We start from the raw sequence: 22,673 nt of genomic DNA on the forward strand, positions 1-22,673 counted from the left end.
TGATTCCGGTTTGTTAGGCCCGAGTAGATTCCTGCAATATTTGCAGCATTATCATAACTTTGGCCGTGGCAGTTGCTTATCTCTAATACACGGGAGTTGAGGAACTTACATACTGCATCTGTCAATTCTTTCCTGGTAGGCCGAGCATTTCTCATAAACTCTACGAACAACTCTTGTGGTACACCATTTTTATTCACATTTTGTGTAATGGAACTTCATTGATCACAGTTTGATACATTAAGGTTAGAACCCACAACTATTGAGAAATACCTTGCATGAATTATCTCTTTTATGATCTGTTCTGTGACACTCCTTCCCCATAATATTTACCATTTCTCCATAAGTGGTAAACTGTAAATATGAGGTATTTCCTTTACCTTGGTTTCCATATTTAGCTATATGACCTTCTAAGAAAGGATCAAAGTCAGCTGTCAGCTCTAAACACATCATAAAAATAGCATTCCTAAGGAAACCAAACTGTTCTTAATTGCTACAAAATGGCAATCTCTTTGCAAGAAGTTTTTCCACTATAGCCACTATCCCCGTTAGTATATTTCTCCAATACTTTACTACTTTTAACTGAGTAACAAATTGTTTATCAACTTTACAGTTGTTTATCAACTCCCCTTTCTTTGAAATTCACAACACAATCGCAACGTGCAATGGAATTTTCATGTTCAGTTAACCTTTAATCAGCGTGTTTCCTATCACTAAAGCCACTTGCAATGAACTAATATATACCTCCAACAGTTTACATGGTACACAGCAAAGTGACCCCTGACTGGAAGAGTAAATCAAGTAATCGTGTTACACAATGTTTTGATTCAACAATTTCCTTCCAAACAGATCTTTGGAAATATATCTTCATTTATCAGGTTATGCTCACTCTGACTTTACAAAATCACAGTTTCAACTCTGATTAATTCAGTTTTGTAAGAAAGGACCTTCATCAATTGTGAAATATGACTACACTGCCCCTAGGCCTAACTCTGGTTCATCTGTGGAATCGTTTGTGTGATGGTCATCAATTTCAGATTCACTAACATCAAGCTTTTCACCACAACTGCTGCTCCACTTCGACTCAGTTGTAGGTTTCTCAGGTGACAAGGAACTTGCAGCTACAGAATCTAGTCTTCTGGTAATGAAAAACGTGAGTAACTTTGGCATCTGATCTAATATTCCCCCCCCCCCCCCCCTCCTCATTTTTTTGTTCAACAAATTTTTTGTAGTTTGCACAACTGAGGTATTTCCTACTGTCAATATTGATGTTTGCTTTATAACAGAACCTCAGCACATCAATAAAACAAGGAGAAATACAAATACAAAAATAAAAGCACCAAGCTGATACCACACTACATCAGACGTTCTGATTCTACATCTGACGCATCTCTATCTAGCCATACAAAACATCGGAGAGGCAGTGTTGCCATTTGCATGATGCATCCATCTCGATCCGTCTACCTACAATTTCCCTTTAACTAATAAGAATTCTACCCCCCCCCCCCCTTCTCTCCCCCCCCCCCCCGCCCCCCCCCCCCCACACACACACCCTTCTTTTGCCCACGAAAAATTTTTTGCTCATACCCTCAACACAATTTACCACCATGAGCCAGAGCCCATGCATAATTATGGGGCTGTGTGTGTGTGTGTGTGTGTGTGTGTGTGTGTGTGTGTGTGTGTCATACATAGACAATGATGGGAAAAAATGGCAGCACCAAGAAGGAGTTGAGTAGACAAAGTTAGTAGGCATGTTTCTACATCTGAAAGATGATGTCTAGTCAAATTTTGTACCAGTTGCATAACAGTGGTACTAGTAGTGCCACTGTAAGGATGAAAATCAGGTTTGCTTTAAATACAGGCTGTAATAGCCATGTGCATTACTTACCTTTGAGGTTGGACGTGGTGAGTTGATGGTACTCAAGAACACCCTTAAGGTGACAAAGATACCATTATCAACACCTCACTGAGTTTGAACGAGGTCGTGTACTAAGGCTATGAGAAGCTGGATGTTCCTTCTGTGATATTGCAGAAAGAATTGGCAGGAATGTAGCCAACATACACGATTACTGGCAGCGGTGGTCACTGCGAATGTATGGTCACAAGAAGACCAGGTTCTGGATGGCTACGTGGCACTAGAGAGAGGGAAGACTAAGGCTCTGGCGCATTGTACTGCATCTGCAGCAGCAATCTGAGCAGCAGCTGGCACCACAGTGACACAACAAATTGTTACTTCAAGGATAGCATGGAGCCAAATGCCCTGTAGTGTGCATTTCGCTGAACCCTAACCACCGCCATTTACTTCTTCGGTCGTGTCAAGTGAGAGTTAATTGAAGGGCAGGGTGGATGTCTGCTGTGTTTTCTAATGGAAGCTGGTTCTGCCTCAGTGCCTGTGATGGCCGCATGTTGGTTAGAAAGAGGCCAGTTGAGGGCCTGCAGCCACCTTGTCTGCCTGCTAGATGCATACATACACATGGGGTTATGATCTTTGGTGCACTTTCATATAACAGCAGGAGCACTATCACTGTTACTCCATGCACCTCGAATGCAAATTTGTACATCAATCTGGTGATTTGACCTGTTCTGCTGTCACACATGAACAGCATTCCTGGGGGTGTTTTCCAACAGGATAATGCTCACCCACATACCATTGTTGTAACCCAACATTATCTACAGAGTGTCAACATGTTGCCTTGGCCTGCTCGATCACTAGATCTGTCTCCAATTGAGCAAATATGGGACATCATCAGACGACAACTCCAGTGTCATCCACAAACAGCATTAACCATCCCTATATTGACCACCCAGTGCAACACACACGGGACTCAATCCCACAAACTGACATCTGGCACCTGCACAACATAATTCATGCACATTTGCATGCTTGCACTCAACATTCTGGCAATTACACTGTTTATTAATGTATCAATATTTCACACTTCCAATGGCCTATTTCATGCTTACATTAACCTGCAATCTTTCAATGTTAACCACTTAAATGCATTTCCATTCCCATAATGTCATCACTCCATCACTCTCTCTCTCTCTTTTTTTTTTTTTTTTTTTTGCTGATTACACAAACTTTACCAAGCTGTTGCACACAACATCCTTTACTACCAAGCTAGTGTCATCAGCAAACAGAAATATTTCAAAGTTATCCATAATACTAGAAGGCATATCATGTATAGAAAAAAAGGAACAGGAGTGGCCCTAACAGTGATCCCTGGGGCACCCCCCATTTGACTGTACTCCACTCAGACTCTGCATCACAGCCATTCTCTACATTGTGAATAATGACCTTTTGCTGTCTGTTGTTGAAGTAAGAGGTGAACCAATTGTGAGCTACTCCCAGTATTCCGTAATGGTCCAACATCTCGAGCAATATTTTGCGATCAACACAATCAAACGTCTTAGTTAAATCAAAAAATATGTGTAGCTTTTGAAATGTGTTTAACCCAAAGACTTCTAAAGCTAAACTGTACATTTGATAGCAAATTGTGTGATATAAAATGATCAATTATCCTTACATACATAGCCTTTTCAATAACTTTAGCAAACACTGATGGTATAGAAATAGGTCTAAAATTGTCTACCTTATCCCTTTCTCCCTTTTTATAAAGTGGCTTTACTACTGAGTATTTTAATCATTCAGGAAACTGCCCATTCTTAAAGGAAAAATTACAAATATGACAAACATGTGCAGCACAGTACTTTAATATTCTGCTAGGCACTCTATCATACCCATGAGAGTCCTTAGTTTTCAGTGATTTAATTATTGACTTAATCTCTCTCTTGTATGTATCACAGAGAAGTCTTTCAGACATCAGTCTCAGAAAGGCATTTTCTAAGAGAGTTATATGATTCCCTGTAGAAACTAAATTTTTATTTAATTCACTAGCAATGCTCAGAAAATGATTTTTAAATATTGTACAAAGATCTGATTTATCAGTAATAGAATAAAGGATGTTGTGTGCAACACTGGCTCCGTTTCAAATGACCTAAGTTTATGGATTGTAGAAAATAAACTAATGCTAAAAACCACTGTAAGATTCATTTTTTTACAGTTTCTAACATAATTCAACAAAACCTTATATTTTAACTTCACAGGATAGGCATATGATTAGTGAAACTAAACAGTTCAAATTTCTAGGTGTTCAGATAGATAGTAAACTGTTGTGGAAAGGATCTTGTTCAAAGACTTAATGCTGTCATTTTTACTATTCGAACGGTATCTGAAGTTAGTGATCGTTCGACATGAAAATTAGTCTACTTTGCTTATTTTCATTCACTTATGTTCTATGATATTATATTTTGGGGTAACTCTTCCCATTCTAAAAGGAAATTTTTGGTTCAGAAACGAGTAGTTCGGGCAATAAGTGGTGTAAATTCGCGAACCTCTTGTCAACCCCAGTTCACTAGTCTGGGTATTTTGACATTGGCCTCTCAATATATATATTCTTTACTGTTGTTTCTCATTAACAATATCAGTTTATTCCCAAGAATAAGCAGCTTTCACTCAGTGAATACTCAGCAGAAATCCAACCTGCATTTGGATCAGACTTCCTTAACTCTTGTGCAGAAAGGTGTGCAGTATACTGCTGCATCCATTTTCAATAAGCTACCACAATAATTCAAAACTCTTAGCAGTAATCCATGCACTTTCAATCGAAACTGAAGAGTTTCCTCATGGGTCACTCCTTCTATTCTGTTGAGGAGTTCCTTGAAAAAGTAAGCTGATTCTTACATTATATTGTTGACTGTGTTTACTGAAACTTATGGTTTGACTTTTTTTTGGGTTCATAAACATTTTATTTTTATCTGTTATTACTTTTATGTTGTAATTTCATGTACTGACACGTTCCACGACCTTGGAGATTTGCTCCTCAATTTGGTCCTACAGAACTTGACATCTAAATAAATTTTTAAAAAACCTTGAGATAATGTATATTTTTTCTCACTCAGCATCAGTGGGAATTAAAATCCTTCCCTCCTCTCACTCTTAAAGGGTGGCATTTTAAGCTGCATACCTTTTAGCATCACCATGGAGTATATATAGCTTGGGAATGATATGGATAAGTAAATATTACACTGCTTACTCCTATTATGGGTAGGTTTATATCCATACTACATTTGCAATCATCATCATTGCTCTCACTCACCAAAATGTAACTGACAAAAAATGTTAGCAAAAAATAAATGTACTATGAAACTGAAGGTAGTCTTGCTAGTTGCGACATAATGACAATTACTTTCTCTTGCACAGTGAATAGTTGTTTAAGTGAAGAGAAACACAGAATCATTATCCCATAGGACATTAGTGAATGAAACTCAGTAAAACGTGTTAATTTACAACTGCAGAACTTAGTTAGCAAATTCCTCATTACCGTGTTTTCCTGCATAGTATGTTCATTCTTGGAAGTCCCAGTCACAATTGTATTAAATAAATGTTAAACTGACTCATTTGTACATTCTCCCTGCCTGGTTTGTGCATTCAAATTTTGCACTATCGGTACTGTTTGTCACAACTTTTGCCACAGTGAGTTGTGAGAGTGGCGGGAGTAGGAAGTTCACGGCCATGTGGTGTGGAAATTTGCATGGGGCCAGTGCTGTTCAGTGTCAGCAACTCTGCAAGTCTCATGGATCATTGTCTATGGCAGAAATGACATGTGGCAGTAGTTTGTACAGGTTGGCAATAGCTTCAATGACATCCAGTTTCGGTTGCGGACAAACAAACTGAGTAGCGTGTAATTGAGTCACTGGTCTCCTTTGCTCGTGTTCAATGTTTGATAAACTTTCAGTTCATGCTTTTTTTCTCTCTTTTTTCTTCTTTTCTTTTGTACAATAGTCAACAAATGAAAAATAATTGAAGCAGCATGCTTGGAAGGAAGCAATGGCAAATGAAAATTACTGCACAACTGTCAGTTTCCAGAGCTGGTAAATGTGCTCCTGAAGCGGATAACACTAGTTCGTCCTTCTAACATTTCAACTGATGGTGCAGTGGTTCATGCTAAAGCAATATATTTGGCACAGAAGTTGGGACTTGCACATTACAAGGCATCCAATGGTTGGATCAAAAGGTTTAAGAATCAACATAATTTAGTGTATGTGTTCAAGTTGAGGTTGGAAATGTGAATTCACACTGTTCAGTCATACTCTGTCATCAATCATAGAAGAATACAGTCCAAATGAGGTTTTTAATGCAGATGGAACTGGCTAATTTTCTCACTTTCTGTCTGACAAAATTGTTGAGGTCAGAGGAGAAAAATACCATGATGGAAAATTTAGTAAAGAGAGGCTAACTGTTTTATTATGTTGTAATGAAAGTGGAACAGAAAAGTTGGTACCACTAATAACTGGAAAGGTGAAGATTTAATAATGCTCCAAAAATGTCCACTCATTTCCATGTCGGTACACATCTAATGCAAATGCATGGATAAAAACACTTATACTTGAACAATTCTTGAGAGACTAGGATGCAACATTGGATGTTAGAAACAGGAAAAATCATCCTGTTTATTGACCAGTGTGCAGTGCATCTGCAAGATAAATCATACCTACGTAATATAAATATAATATTTTTCCCTTCCAATTGTAGAAGCCACCTTCAGTCACTTGACCGAGGCATTATAAAAATGCCTGAAACAAAGATACAGTAAGATTTTGCAGAGAAGAGGCTGGCTTGTAACCATTCTACAATGAGGTTACAATCTTGGGTGCTATGCATTTTGTAACAAGAGCCTGGGATTCCGTGCAAGAAAGCATGATCTCAGACGCCTTCAAGAAGGCTGGCTTTCATTGGATACTTTACAGAAGACATCATACCAGGAAACAAAGTAGCTGGAGCTGAACAATGGCAGCAAATAATTGGGCAAGGAGAAAACACTGACTACCTTAGCTTCGATGAATATCCTGATAGTGATGAAAGTGTTGACATCTGTAAATCCAGGACAATTGATGAAGTGTTGTAGGAACATATGGCAGAGAAACAAGAGGAAAGTGAAGAACAGGATGAATGGGACATTCATCGGTTTCTACAACATCAACGGCTATTGAGGCACTGGACACAGTTAAGTTTTAGGTTTTGAGTGTTGAAGTCAACAAAGATGTGATGAACATGTTAACTAAGATGGACAATACAGCATTAAAATTAAGACAAAATAAAGAGTCCACTATAGAGAAGTTTTTCAAACCTTTGCGAAGACAGGATTACACACTGTATGTTACCACGATGTAATGTAGTTTGGCTAATAAGATGTACAAAATACCAATAGTCTGTTGAAATGACAACCCCTAGTTAGTAAAAGCCAATGATTCACTAATGGTGAGACACTAAATAAATGACATTCATTCGTTTTTAGCAGTGTACTAAAAACTGAAATTTTAGCATATTTTTAATTTTTAATTTTCACATGCCAGGTATGTATTTTGGATGTTACAGGTTGTGCTCTCCTGTCGCGTGACTTTCTTGCATTCCAGTTGGATGATGGTAGAAGTGTACACAACTGATTATTACATTTCACACATTTTTGCTTCTTTTATACTAACATGTAATTCTGAGAATTTCTTGGTTTGATATTCCGAATATCATCTCGATAAGGTACATTTTGAATTATAATTTATTTATTGAAGTAGCGTGTCCAGAAGTGTGGTACTGTGAGATCCGCTATTACCCCAAATATGGTACCCATATTTACGCATTTTGATAGACAAAAAAAATCTAATCACTATCAAATCAGATATTTTTCAGTAGAACATTTTTCCACTTGTGATTTCAAAATTTGTGGTTCTTTCAAAAACACGCTCGCTAATGGGAGACCACTGTAATTGCTATGCCTCCAAGGCAGAAGTAGCTGAACCTATGTTTTTATCAAGTTCACTGTAAATTTTTTCCCTTAGTTTAATATCATCATCAATATATACAATGTGGCCAGCAAAAGTCTGAAAAGCCTGTAAGGGCGTTGCAGGGCAGGTTGTGGTGAGAAATAACTGTTACGAAAAAAATTCATACATTGTGCCATTTCCCAGTTAATTGCATTGAAGTTAGCAAATCAGGTCATAGCGCACATAAAAACAAGAAGCCCGCCAGAGACAGTGTCACCAAAAATGTTCTCTGTTTGGTTTCCTAAACAAAAACAAGAGAGCGATACGAAAGTTGGACAAGGGACTGTAGTAAGGATTGAACCCAAACCAAAGGCTTAGCAATCTCTTGCACTATCATCCATGTTATAAGAACAACTTACACTAATTCTACCTGGCAGGCTGTTTGAATTTGAACACGTAATGCCTGATATGTTACCTTCAATGCTAATTAACTCGGAAATGGTACAATGTTATTAACTTTCACAAATGCATGATTTATTATTCTCTCTCTTGCACCTTACAACAATATCTGGTCCCATTAAGAAAGAACTAATTACCCATGCAAGTTTAAAGGTGATGGTACATAGTCTTGTCAACTACAGCAACAGAGGTCCTATGATTGAACCTTCTGGAATAATGCCTTTTGTAATTTTTCACTACGTAGGTGTTTCAGTATAAATTAGTTAAACCACCTAGTGTAACTGGAGTCATCATATGCCTTAAGCAGGAAATAACCACTCATGCTACACCATGCAATTCATATAAAAGTAAGTTCTCTGGCACTGTGTTATGATCGATACAATCAAATGCTTTTGAAAATTCATAGAACATATATTTTACCACTTAAAAATTTTCTTAAATTTTTGTTAAATATCAGTCACTAGGAAATAAGAAAAGTGAGCTTATCTTTCCGATTTATCTGCGATTCATAACATTTTCAGTATTTATATCTGCATCTACATACACTCCACAAGCCGCTATGCAGTGTAGTTAAAATAGTTGGTAAACAAAGAAATAATATTAAAATATTTTGGCAAAATAGCACTCCAAAGATACATGCTTTGAACAGATGATGATATCTGCCTACAATATGTCATCATTTGCACAATGGGAAGGGCAGTTGAAACAAGATGGTAACTTCTTCAGTTGTGTTTGCCATAGAGGAGTGGATAGTTTTAAGATTTTTGTCTTCAGTGAGAAGACTGAACAAGTCAGAGGAAGTGAATAGATGCATGTCTGTCAGTTGTTGAGGACATTTGCTCTGATTGTCTGAGCACAGCCATTTCTGGTGAGAATGTTGGACATACTGATGCCATTATTCATGAGAATCCGTGTACTTTTTAAAAACTTTTCCCATGGAACTTGAATGTTAGTGTCATATACACTCACACCATTGTTAAGGAGGTTCTCAGGTTCTTCAAATTGTGTGCCCAGTAGATGCATTTCGTACTTGATGACAAAAACAAGATCCATGCAAAATTTCCATATCCTTTTAGTATTACATATTTCTGTAAGAGACAGAGTGTTGACACACACTGTCACAAAGGAAAAAATCTGGAAGCATCATTACATACCAAAAAGCAGAAAGAAGTCTTTGATGGGCAGCACATATGTTCTCCAACTAAGTCCAAACTATGTGCCACTACAGTATTTTTCACACTTTTCTGGGATATGAATTGGCCAATGCTCAAACACTAACAGGAGAGGGATGAAGAAATGAATGCTTCCTGGTGTAGCACAATGTTGGAAAGGAGCTAAATCTATTACCATAAAGCCATCACAAAGGACTTCTGCCAAGAGACATTAACCTCCTTCACAACAACAGTGAGGGCAATGGTGTAAAATAAGTTAAATTGGAATAATCAAAGAGTGTTATTCACTTTATTATTATTACAGCGGTTTGAAAATGCTGAAGGCATATAGTAATAGTTATGTCAAATATAAATGTCTACTTCAGTTATATACACCGAGGTGGTGAAAGTCATGGGATACTTCCTAATATCGTATTGGACTTCCTTTTGCCCAGCGCAGTACAGTAGCTCAATGTGGCATGGACTCAAGTCGTAAGAAGTCCCCTGCAGAAATACTGAGCCATGTTCCCTCTTAGCCATCCATAATTGCAAAAGTGTTTCTGGTGAAGGGTTTTGTGTATGAACTGACCTCTCAATCATGTCTCGTAAATGTTCGATGGGATTCATGTCAGGCAGTCTGGATGGCCAAATCATTAGCTTGAACTGTCCGGGATGTTCTTCAAACCAAACGTGAACCACTGCGGCCCGGAGACATGGTGCATTGTCATTCATAAAATTTCACTGTTGTTTGGGAACATGAAATCCATGAATGGCTGCACATAGTCTCGAAGCAGCTGAACATAACCATTACCAGTCAATGATTGATTCAGTTGGACCACAGGATCCAGACTATTCTGTGTCAACACAGCCCACACTATTATGGAGCTCAAAGTTTGATACATAATACATCCACAACTCAGAGGCATGATAATTAATTTAGAGAGATTCGCTTCAGTTGCACTAATATTTATTTAAACCTCAAGCAGCTCTGAGATTTTAAAATCCCATCTTCAGGTGTATGAAAATTATAGTATTTGGTAATAGATAACATGCAGTCAGGCCAGTCAGCGCAAGATTTCCAATCACTTTATGTTGGCAGAAACTGTCTGCCAGTGGGCAGTCACATGGTAGGAACACCAACCACTACTGTGTGGAGGGTCACACCAGAGGTCTCCACCACGCCAGGGGTGATCTCTAAAACTGTCCTATTAGCAGACCATACAAGCAGAATTGTACCATATTAATACCAGGAAGTGAATAATGCAACAAATAATTTTCTGGAGAGCATCAACACTTAGTTCACAGCTAACGAACCAAGTCTTAATTGCAATAGCACACAGTACATCTAAGATTCTTACACACATTTCTGATCACACTGCTATTCAAGTCTTACAATGATTAGGAGAAAACAAGCAGAGTTATGGAACTGAGCATACGTGACAAGCTGTCGCTGAATGTTTCTATTCACAATGTCCAATGGAAGATAAATGTTGCTACCTATATGATTAGTACATTTTTTACTGTCAGCACCAGTGGTACACTGAAATGTATTAACTATATATACTTGCTGCCCATGATGATATATATGATAAGGTATAGGACCAACTGCATTCAGGCATTCCAAAAGTGAGTAATCAAAACCATATATGCTGTTAATTCACAAAAATTCATGTAAACCTCTGTTTAATTAGCTGGAGATTCTTATACTTGCACAGTGGTAAGACTACACACTTCCACAGGTTGGAGAAAAAAGGGAAACACTCCAAGAAATGCACGCTTGAACATAAATGCAGATGCTAGTCAAGCCTGCAGGTTGTGCTGTTGTATTTGACCATGAACGACACCTGTGCAATATCCTCAACACGTCACAGATGTCAGTCGTGATCAGGACAGTGCTCCGTGAAGTTGTGAGTGACCTATGTTGGAGTTAAGTGAATTTGAACATAGGCAAACTGCTGGTGCTCGTAGGGTGGGTTCTTTCATTACCAAGGGAGCTGAAGCGTTTCTTGTTACAAGAGGCACTGCATCAAAGATGTGTACAGCATACAGAGAAAGCAGAAAAAACATCATTCAAAATCACAGTGTGGACAAAAGTGTGTGTTGAGTGATCATGACACACTGTCATTGAAGAGAACTGTGATGAAAAATAAGAGGATTACAACCACAAAACACATTGCAGAACTGAATGTCGCACTCACAAACACCGTCGGCACAAAAGTGAGATGAAGGGAGATTCGTAAGTTGGGAATAGTATGGTGAGCTGGAATTCCAAAACCACACATCAGTGATGCAAATTCCCTTAATAGGTAAATGTGGTGCCGAAGCCGTGATACTGGACTATGAAATAATACAAGAATGCCATTCTGTTAGATGAGTCTTGTTTCACACTGTTTCCAACTCCTGATTGAGTTTACACCCCAAACGTGAATCACTGCGGGATTTGGTGATGATTCGGGCAGCCGTATCTCAATATCTCATGGATCCCACGGTTACTCTGCAAGGCTGCATAATATCAAGGCTAATGTGACCATTTTGGCTAATTAGGTCTGTCCCATGGTCCAATGGTTGTTTCCAAATGGCGATGCTTTGTTCCAATGTGATGGCCCCCGTTCACACAGCTCGCATCATCCAGAACTGGTTTTGTAAGCACAAGGATGAACTGTCACATTCACCCTGGCCATAACAGTCACCAGATCTCAATATTACGTGTTGTATTTTTGGTTGTTTCCCTGTTTTTTGTTCAACTCCTGTACAAGGTTAATGTCTGACAACATAAAGGTGTCTGAACGGAATAACAACATTAATTAAGCAAACACAACCAATGAACAATATTTATATTCTCAACTATTGCTTGAGAAATTGTGCCACACACTGCAATATATATTTCAAACACATTTCCACACAACTCTGAGGCTGTTCCTAACAAGCTGCAGGTTTTCAAATCCAAGTTGAAGGGTTTCCTCCTGTTCCTACCACTCCCTGTAGGTATACTTCAGGTTCACCAAACTGTGTTACGAAATTATAATTCAATGAAGTTCATCTATTAATACAAACTGCTGTTCGTATAAGAGTGCTTAATGTCTACTTTATTGTGCTTTTATAATTATTTGGTTTCTCACACAGCTTTCCGAAATCATTAAAGGTGGTCAACAAGTAGTTCATACTTACATGCCATGACTTTTCTATTACTAAGCTTTGTCAAATAAGTTAATTATTACACCGTACATTTATTATAATTCTTGTTTTAAGCGTTATCTCAGTCTCAGATTTTGGGAGTTAATTTTCCTTTTCCTCCCTAAGTTCTACGTGTGTTATGGTGTGTTCTATGGTATTGTATCATGGATAAAAATTAAATATTTTTTATCACTTTACATTGACCATGGTTAAGGGTTTTCCATGAATGTTCTGTCTGATCTGAAGCATCAACGTAACTCAAGAACTTTACACAAATAGGTTGACTTCCGACTTCATTACCATCCAGAACTGCAACTGTGATTTAAACTGGTGTTTATTTGGTAATAAATATGCAAGCAGTTGCTTTTTATGATTTATTCAACCACAAAATATGTTTTCAAGCCACTGCAGGCTCATCTCCAGATGGAGGTGTTACAGAAACATTATCTTGTGGACCAAGTGTAGCTAGATGCAGTGCTGGTGTTGCTGGCGGAAATGAGGGAAATTTAGTAAGCGGTGACGAAACATTTACGAATCCGAAAGTTTTTTATATTTTAGGTACTTACAGTGCTCTGCCTTCTGGTATTCACATCAGATTGCTTCTTATAATGTGCATTATTACACTATGTACACAAATAAACACAGTATGTTGGTACACTTGGTTTTACACTGGCTCAAAGTATGTAAACATTTGATGTTTTTGCAAAGAATACGGATATGACAGATACTGCACTTTTACTACATAATAGTATTTGTGTGGTTTTGCCAAAGACTATTATGTAGTAAAAGTGCAGTGTGTTTATGTCAAAGACTATTATGCAGTAAAAGTGCAGTATCTGTCATATCTGTATTCTTTGTAAAAACATCGAATGTTTACATCACGTGAGACAGTGTAAAAATAAGTGTAGCTACACACTGTGTTTATTTGTGTACATAGAGTAATAATGCACGTTATAAGAAGCAATGTGATGTGAATACCGGAAGGCAGAGCACTGTAAGTACCTAAAATATTAAAAAGCTTTCAGATTCATAAATGTTTTGTCACCGATTACTAAATTTCTGTCATTTCTGCCAGAAACACCAGCACTGCATATAGCTACACTTGGGTCCACAAGATAATGTTTCTGTAACACCTCCATCTGAAGTGGCTCAAAAACACATTCATGGTTGAATAAATCATAAAAAAGTGACTGGCTCCATATTTATTACCAAATAAATGCCAATCCAGATTAACGTCATTGCAGCTATAGAACACAATGTTAGTCAGCTACATCATCAAAATAACAATGATGAAACAGAATTTCATGGGGGAAATGCCAAGGACTTATAAATAATATCACTACATGACAGCATGTTTCAGAATATTGAATTTCAATAAATTAATACAGTAAATGGAAGATTCAGTTTCATTCCAGACATACTGGAAAAATGAGTAGAAACTGAAATGGGAGTTATTTATAATAACTGCTTGAATGGAACAACTGCACTATAAGAATTACAAAAGAACACCACCAACCTCATCATCAAGAGATGTTGCTTCCAAGTTAATATGCTTGAATTGGACACGCTTTAGGACTTCCTCCAAGCTTTCACAGTGGCCCCAAACTAATTGCTCACCTGCTAAGTCAAGAATTTCATTGCGACCAATATCCAAATCAATTTCCTGTAAACAGAGGGAACACATAAGCACACAATCACATGATCTAACAATATTTTCAATGAGTGAAAACAAAATCCCCTTCAACTTAATTCTGCATAGCACACTAAGAATAATTATACAACAATTACACAGATCCCAACTGCAGACTGTTCTCTTTTAAATACATGCTTTCTGCTTATTTATTTTGAAGAACTGAAATGCATACATAATGGGTTCCTATCCATTGCACTTTGATGAAAAAAAACACAACAATTGTATTCAATACAATTTATTTTTTTCTATTTTCAACAACAATGAATTATTATCTAAATGTTAATGCATTCACCATTTGACTTATTTCCTTCAGGATACATTATTGCAGCTTCAGGTTTGAAGCAATTTTGAAGCAATTCTGGAATTCACACACACATTTCCACATTAGCACAGTACTTAGTTCACAGCTAACAGGCCAAGTCTTAAGCTTCTCACACACATTTCTGATCACAGTGCCAATCAAGCCTTACACTTACTAGCAGAAGACAAACAGATTTCTAGAACTGACGATAGATGAGAAGCTTTCATAGAATGTTCATGTTGACACCTTCCTGTGCAGTATATTATTACACCACTATAATGGCAACAAGTCATTTCTGAAAGTATTCGTATGGAGTGTAGCCATGTATGGAAGTGAAACATGGACGGTAAATAGTTTGGACAAGAAGAGAATAGAAGCTTTCGAAATGTGGTGCTACAGAAGAATGCTGAAGATTAGATGGGTAGATCACGTAACTAATGAGGAAGTATTGAATAGGATTGGGGAGAAGAGAAGTTTGTGGCACAACTTGACCAGAAGAAGGGATCGGTTGGTAGGACATGTTCTGAGGCATCAAGGGATCACCAATTTAGTACTGGAGGGCAGCGTGGAGGGTAAAAATCGTAGAGGGAGACCAAGAGATGAATACACTAAGCAGATTCAGAAGGATGTAGGTTCCAGTAGGTACTGGGAGATGAAAAAGCTTGCACAGGATAGAGTAGCATGGAGAGCTGCATCAAACCAGTCTCAGGACTGAAGACCACAACAACAACAATGGCAACAAATCCAAAACTGCAGTAGTTTATTCAGAAGAAAACAGTGTAACAATCAAATGGCAAAAGAATTATCATTTGACAGTTCTACATGACTGACTCCTAGTAATACGAAAATAATCAAACTATTAGAAGCAATGGATGATTGATGCAGTATCATTTATACGTAATGTGATTCTTCAGTTTCTCCGGCATATTTCTTGCTCGAACAGTCCACAGGTGTACTGCCGGTCCACAGTTTCCAACGGGCACAATATTTCAGTGATCAGACATGTCACCATCGTCTGGTGCACTGACAAACTGAGCTCCTGAGGGTGGGCGGCCGTCTTAAATCCCCTCCCCTCGCGAGGCACTCTCCTATGGTCTGCGCCCATGCGTCAGCGGTCGGTGAGACACTGGCGTCGGCGTCTGTTGTGGTGTCGGTGTAATTGCCTTGTCCGCCCTAGTTACACATTCGTTTCCTTTGCTGAGCATCTTTTCAATTAGACTCAATGCTGGTTCCCACACCCTGCTGAGGTTGTAGCCGTAATCCCGGTTGGTGAGTCAGCCCCAGACTTTATGGACTCCCTAAAGTCCACAAAGAAGGGGTGCCATTATGCCCAATTATCAGCAACGTTAGGGCACCTACATATTTGCTGGCCAAATACCCGGCAGAATTACTAAGCCCTTATGTGGGTAAATGTCCTCATCACGTTCTGTGGATTTCGTAAAATGCTTTGACAACTTCTAGGAAATTTTGGATCACCTAGAGGAAGGATAATTCTTCTCAAGAACTGATCTTGCAGAAGCCTATCTTCAATTACCATTGGACAAAGAGACAATGAAAATTTTTTATGAATACTCACATCAGCTTGTTTGAATACCAACACTTACCTTTCAGAAGTGCTTCTGCACCTGCGTTGTTTCAAAAACTTCTCAAGAAAGTAACATCCAAAGTGTCTTGTTGTTTTAATTACAGTGGTGACATAATAGACTGGACACGAACACCATAACACCACCTTCAAAATTTGGACTATCTTTTCCAAACTTTAACTGAGGTGGGCCTCAACTGTAACTTGCAGAAATGTTCTTTCTTCAACACAATGACTGTATACCTACACCATATCATCGACACCAATGGTGCTTGTCCTTTGACAAAACATTTGCAGCAATTTCCGTCTCCTAATATTTATGTTAACTGCGAGCTATTCGCAGAAAATTGACTTACTACATAAAGTTCATTCCTCATGCAGCACAAATTGCCATGCCTCTGAACTGCCTCAGATGTAAAAAAGTTCCGTTCCATTAGACAAAAAGATTGTGACCAAGCCATTCAAAGACTGAAAAATGCATTGCTTCACCAACTTTCCTTATGCACTATGATCCACTGAAACCATTTGTGCTTGCAGTCAATACCTCATCCATGGCATTGGCCAGTTTTGTTCCACAAAATTGGCCGAACAGAATGTCCAATCACATTTTCTTCCAGAAGTTTGAACAGTGATCAGATTAATTACAGTCAGCTGGAGAAGGAAGCCCTGGCTATAATGTATGATATCACCAAATTTCATCATTACCTGTATGGCAGAAAATTTTTGCTGGTCACAGACCATAAGCCTCTTACTCTACTGTTTCATCCGTCAAAATAAGTTCCCGGTCACACGGCACAGAAACTTCAATGTTGGTCGCTATTATTATCAAATTACCAATATGAACTTCTGTCTTGCTCAATGGTGCAACATGCATATGCCAACACATCGTCTTGTTTCTCTGTCTGCACAGATGCAGTATTCGACACATTGGAAGCGTCTTGTTGACATATTGATTCTTCTGATTCACAAGCACTGGAGTCTTTTCCTATTGGTTCACAGCAGATCACTCAAGCCACAGAGCATGACCAACCTCTATGATTGCTACAAAGTTTCATTCACAAAGGTTGGCCGCACCCTCAGAAATGTATCCCCGATCCCTTGATGTGAAGATACTCTGTGCACTGCAACAGTTTCTCTCTTCTGAATGGTGTGATTCTGTTTCACACGACCAATGAACAGAGCAGAGAGTTAACCCCTGTCTCGTTGCAACAGCAAGTGTCTTCTACACAGAAGTCATTGGGAAACAGTTTGCAGCAGGCAGCTGGTGTGCAAACATTGTGCATGGCTTGGTTTAGATAACCATATAGAACATGTGATTGCACAGTGTTGTGCTTGCGTGGGCAATCAGGCTGCTCCGCACCAGGAATTTTTCTCCTGGCTACATTCTGATACTCCCTGGCAACGTCTCCATATCGACTTTGCTGGACACTTCTGGCACACACATTGGCTGAGTATCGTTGGTGCCTACAGTAAATACCATTTACTTATTCCAATGCTTTCGATGAATGCCAAAAGCACTATCAAGGGGCTTGCTTCTATATTTTCTCTGAGGTTTACCACAAACAACTGTTTCTGAGAATGGACCTCCATCTTCTTCCAAGGAATTTGCACAATTTTGCAAACACAATGGAATCCAGCATGTCAGGACAGCACCATTCTCACCATGGTCTAACGGCAAGGTCAAACATTCTGTTCAAACGTCCAAGATGATAATGTCAAAACTTCGAGCTTCATATTCATGTGTTGATGACTTACTGAAATTTCTGCAACACTTTTGCATGTGTAGCATCATCAGATCTTGCTGCATTTGCTTTGTCTGTACAGCCCTGCTTCAGCTTCAGACTTTACTATGAAGTTTCACCCAAACATCAGACTTCAATATCGAGTGTACAACAAGCCACGCTTATCAGAATCCGGTGTTGTTCTCAGATCAGCTAGTAGAGCGCAGTATACTATTCGTGCCCGCACAAGCACGCATCAGCACCCCCAAAATCAGCTACAGCTACATGAATCCAGTGATCCTGCCATGGATAAAACTGTTTCAGATTTCTTCACTGCACGGCATCTGGCCACCGTGATGCAGCCACATCCATCCACCACAACAAAGCCTCCTATGTAGTTTACCAAGTGAGTGCCTCCACCCGCAGTTATCTCACCAATAGAAGTCTCTGCCTGCCCACCTGTGACACCATTGCCGCTAACACCGCAGATCAGCTGTCCCACAAACATTGATGCTGTGACCATTGTCTCGTCGCCGGCACCCTCTGCAGTACCCTCCATGTTCCTACTTGTGCCATTGGTTGCATCCTGCACCTGGTTTTCCCTGGTGCTCACAAGATGCACTGTCAGGGTGCAGGTTGGTCTGTTCTGCCCCAGCTACGCAACCACTACCCACGGCACAGGCTTGCGGGAAGAGGTGCGGTATTGGCCACTATCTAGTCAGCTGTATTTTCAAATATGCACGCCACCAGTTAGGATGCCACATTTTCTTTGCCACCACTGCAGCACGAGGGCACTACGACGCATGATTACAATGCTGCTGATGAGGTGTGAGCATCCCCTCTCCAGAGCTCCTGTGGCAGGTCTACTTAAGTTCGAACATTCATGGGTTGAGCCCATTTTGTGCGCCTGCCAGTTGAACAACATTTACAGATTTTCATAGCAGCCAGGGATCAGCATCTCCTCAATAACATTGTATTGAAGAGTGAAAGATTTATAAATCTTTTGTATCTGTGTATATTTCTACATTCAAATCTACTGTTAGCAACTGACACTGCATCTACAGCAACGAAGCGGTCACCCCCCTCCACTACACCTCGGGTGGCTGCGGTGGACCAGCGGCATACGCGTGGTGGTGGGGATGGCGGTCGACGATGACGGGCGCACTCCCAACGGATTGCAGCTATTGCAGGGTTCCATGCTGCGCTGAGTTGGTATCCCTCATCTCTGTTGACCAGATTGTCATGAATCCTTATTTCTATGGATTCTTTGATAACGCTTTCCCATAAGCCAGATGCTCGGCACACTACCTTTGTGTTTTCGAAGTTGAAGGCGTGTTCTTCACTTATGCTGTGTTCTGCTATGGCTGATTTTTCTGTGTGACCTAGTCGCACACATCTGCTATGTTCTTCGCAGCATTTAGATATACAGTGCTGTGTTTGCCCAATGTATTGTTTTCTGCATTCGCATGGTATGCTGTATACTCCTGGCGTGTTAAGGTTCAGCGCATCTTTGGCAGAACCTAGGAGCTCCCTCGTCTTTGGTGGTGGTCGGAGAATGGTTTTGGTATTGTGTTTGCCCAGAAGTCGTGCAATTTTGGCCAAGAGCGGACCCAAGTATGGAAGGAACGCGAGTAGTTTGTCTTCTTCTTCCTCTTCTTCTTCTTCTTCTTCTTCTTCTTCATCATCTTCTCCTGAGGTTCTCACTGCTTGCTGCTTCTTTTAAAGTGCCCTGTTGATCTGCATTTCACTGTAGGGATTTTGGTGGAAGACTTCCCTCAGGTGTTGCAGCTTGGATGGTAGGCTGTCTTTGTCGCAGATTGCGCGTGCCCTATGTACCAAGGTGGTCAGTACTGTTTGTCTTTGTGCTGGATGGTGGCAGCCTGTTGTATGAAGGTATAGGTCTGTGTGTGTCTTCTTTCTATGTACTGCATTGCCTAGTGAACCATCTGCATTCCTCTTAATTAAAATATCAAGGAAGGGGAGGCATCCTTTTTCCTCCATTTCCACTGTAAATTTGATGGATGCTGTTGAGGTGTTCCAGAAACGCACCTAGCACCTGTTTGCCATGTCCCCACACGACAAAAGTGAATTCTCTGTTCATGAACAGCATCTGTTTCTCGCTCCTGCATCCATTTAAGAACAACACAGCGAGCAAAGGAAGTCATAAAAACTATGATGCCAACAGAAAACTCGTGTCACTTAAGTCAATTAATGGCAACTTTCTAAAATATTTTTGTTTCTGGAACTAATACTGCTCCATAAGAAGATAACTTGATCAACATTGGTCCTGTGCTAGACAGCTTAAACCTTTATAAAATTGTTAATTTGTCTCATACAGTCACACAGATGTAACTCGCCATTACATCAGATGTTTTACAGTACAAGTTAATTTCCCGCTCTGAACTCAGCATTGCAAAGTCAAAAGTCAAACACACTGTACTCTCTCTCTTTTCAAGTGCTGTGAGATTGTATTGAATTTGTAATTTTGTAAGATCTAATAACTGACTTTTCAAAGAGTATAATCTTCCACAATTCTTGTCTTTCCATTTAATATTCAGCTGCTTTTTCATCCTTATTTGCATATAAAGAGAGGAAAATTTCACTAAGAGCTTACAGACATGGCAAAGTCCTTTGTGAAGGAGCAGTACAGCAAAGGTTTGTATGTGTGTACGTGCTTGCATGTGCGTGTTAAGTTATAGATTATGTCAAAGGCATCAACCAGTGTAGCAAAACAAAGTACTCTTTCCTCAACCTGAAGGTTGGTTTAAGCACTGAAAATAAACTCAGTGTAAAATCTGGCTCAATCGCTCAACTGCCAGCAAACTGCAGTCTATACTCTCTAGAGGTTAAGAATGGCAGTCTTTATGGACACACAAACATATAGCTACAATACTACATTGCTGGCCATTAAAACTGCAACACCACATGCAAATTATTATTGTTTCAGTGCAATTGCATAAAGTCTGTTGGAGTAATACCAGCTATATTCTGTATACAAGGAAAGATTACACACATTATGTTTCTCATTTAGAAATCTGATCTGAGTGTTGGTTGTTTGTGAGATGATGTTATGCCTAGGGCTGGTAAATTTCATGTTCCATGGATTGTCTGCATGAGTAATCATAATGGTGAAAAACAAGTCACTGTACATTCAAATTATACATTCATACTTAAAGGGGTTAGGACATCAAAAAGTAAAAAAAAAAAGAAAAAAAAATCGATTTTTCAAAAATATGCTTATTTTGTAATGCACGTCTTCCTGAATAATTTTATGTATAAAACATATATATTTGAGGAGTTATAAGGTACGCAGTTTGGTCTTAAGTGTATGAAGGTGCAGTGCCACACCCCTCTGCACAGCATTCTTCTGTCATACCTAAGTGTATTTCGCTCTGTAGAATTCGAATGTAATATTTGTGCCAAAGATAGTCATACGTGAAACAAAGGACTATCGATATTGATACTTTCTCTGCTGCTATCGACATGCATTGTTTTGATTGCTGGTTTTGTTTGTTCTATGTTTTGAAAGGCGTGCAGTGTGGTGCTGTGATCTTCAACACAATTTTTATTTTGCTGTGTTGTTTTGTGTTCGTTTGTGGCACAGGATGCCTAGAATTTGTTGCTTCAACCGTAAACAATGTCACCACGGCAACAGGTACACAGTAAAGGGTGTTACAACAAATGTTACACCAGTGGCTCAAGACTGCAACCTCTCAGAGCCAGTAAACAATCCACCACCGAGTGCTTCTAGAAGGAAACTCGTTTTTGGTGCTAATGAAAATAGAGGCTGTGAATCCAAAAGTTCATGTAATATTATCGTTGATGTTAACATACTGTCACAATTAATATTGGACAATGTTATGTGCAAGCATTGCTTTGGTGTTCAGTGTGTTTCTTTGGTGGAAGATAAGAGTGCCAGGAAAGGCCTTGCTACGAACTTATCTGTGATATGCAGCAAATGCAACGTTGGTGTGTCTTGTATGACATCTAAAATCGAAAACAAAGGTTATGATGTGAATTTGAGGGTAGCATATGGCATGCGCTGTATTGGTAGGGGACTCTGTGCAGTGATGAATCTTCCTCCTCCTCCACCAAAGTTTGAGAGGTATTATGGCTTACTGATTAAGGCTGTAAAAGAAGTAGCAGAATCTTCAATGAAAAGTGCTGCAGAAGAATCTATTGTTGAAAATGATGGTGACAGGGATATAGTGGCTGCTTTTGATGGTACCTGGCAAAAAAGAGGGCACACTTCATTGAACGGTGTTGTAACAGCAACATCTGTTGACACTGGTAAGGTACTAGATGTTGAAGTGCTGACTAAATTTTGTCATAGTTGTGTGAAAGGGATTGCAGATCATGTATGTAACATGAACTATAAAGGCTCAAGTGGAGGTATGGAAGTGCAGGGAGTTTTAAGTTTGTTTACCAGGTCTGTTGCCTCTCGTGACCTGTGTTATGTGAAGTGACAGTAAAGCTTTCCTTGAGGTTCAAAAGTGTGCACCATATGGAGCTGACACTATTGTGCAGAAGTTAGAATGTGTGGGACATGTACAGAAAAGACTTGGCACTAGACTTGATTTGCCAGGAAAAAAAAAAATATACATATATATATATCTGATGGGAAGGGAATAAAAGGGAGAGGGCGACTGACGGATGCATGAATTGACAAACTACAGACATATTATGGTTTGGCAATAAGAAGGAACACAGGGGACTTGAAAAATATGAAGCAAGCAGTTTGGGCCTTATACTTCCACAAAATGTCCACAGACAA

At 39.3% G+C, this 22,673-nt stretch overlaps 1 protein-coding gene across 1 annotated transcript in view; it reads right to left on the reverse strand.

Moving 5' to 3' along the window:
• The window catches only part of LOC126469749 (protein phosphatase 1 regulatory subunit 37), a 242,527-nt gene that overhangs the window by 183,239 nt on the left and 36,615 nt on the right, over nucleotides 1-22,673 (reverse strand). The window contains exon 3 of the mRNA XM_050096963.1: nucleotides 14,119-14,265. Within this exon, the coding sequence (XP_049952920.1) occupies nucleotides 14,119-14,265 (147 nt within the window). The remainder of the gene's footprint in view (nucleotides 1-14,118; nucleotides 14,266-22,673) is intronic.

Source organism: Schistocerca serialis, chromosome 3 (assembly GCF_023864345.2).
Source record: "Schistocerca serialis cubense isolate TAMUIC-IGC-003099 chromosome 3, iqSchSeri2.2, whole genome shotgun sequence".
Classification (NCBI taxonomy): Eukaryota; Metazoa; Arthropoda; class Insecta; order Orthoptera; family Acrididae; genus Schistocerca; species Schistocerca serialis.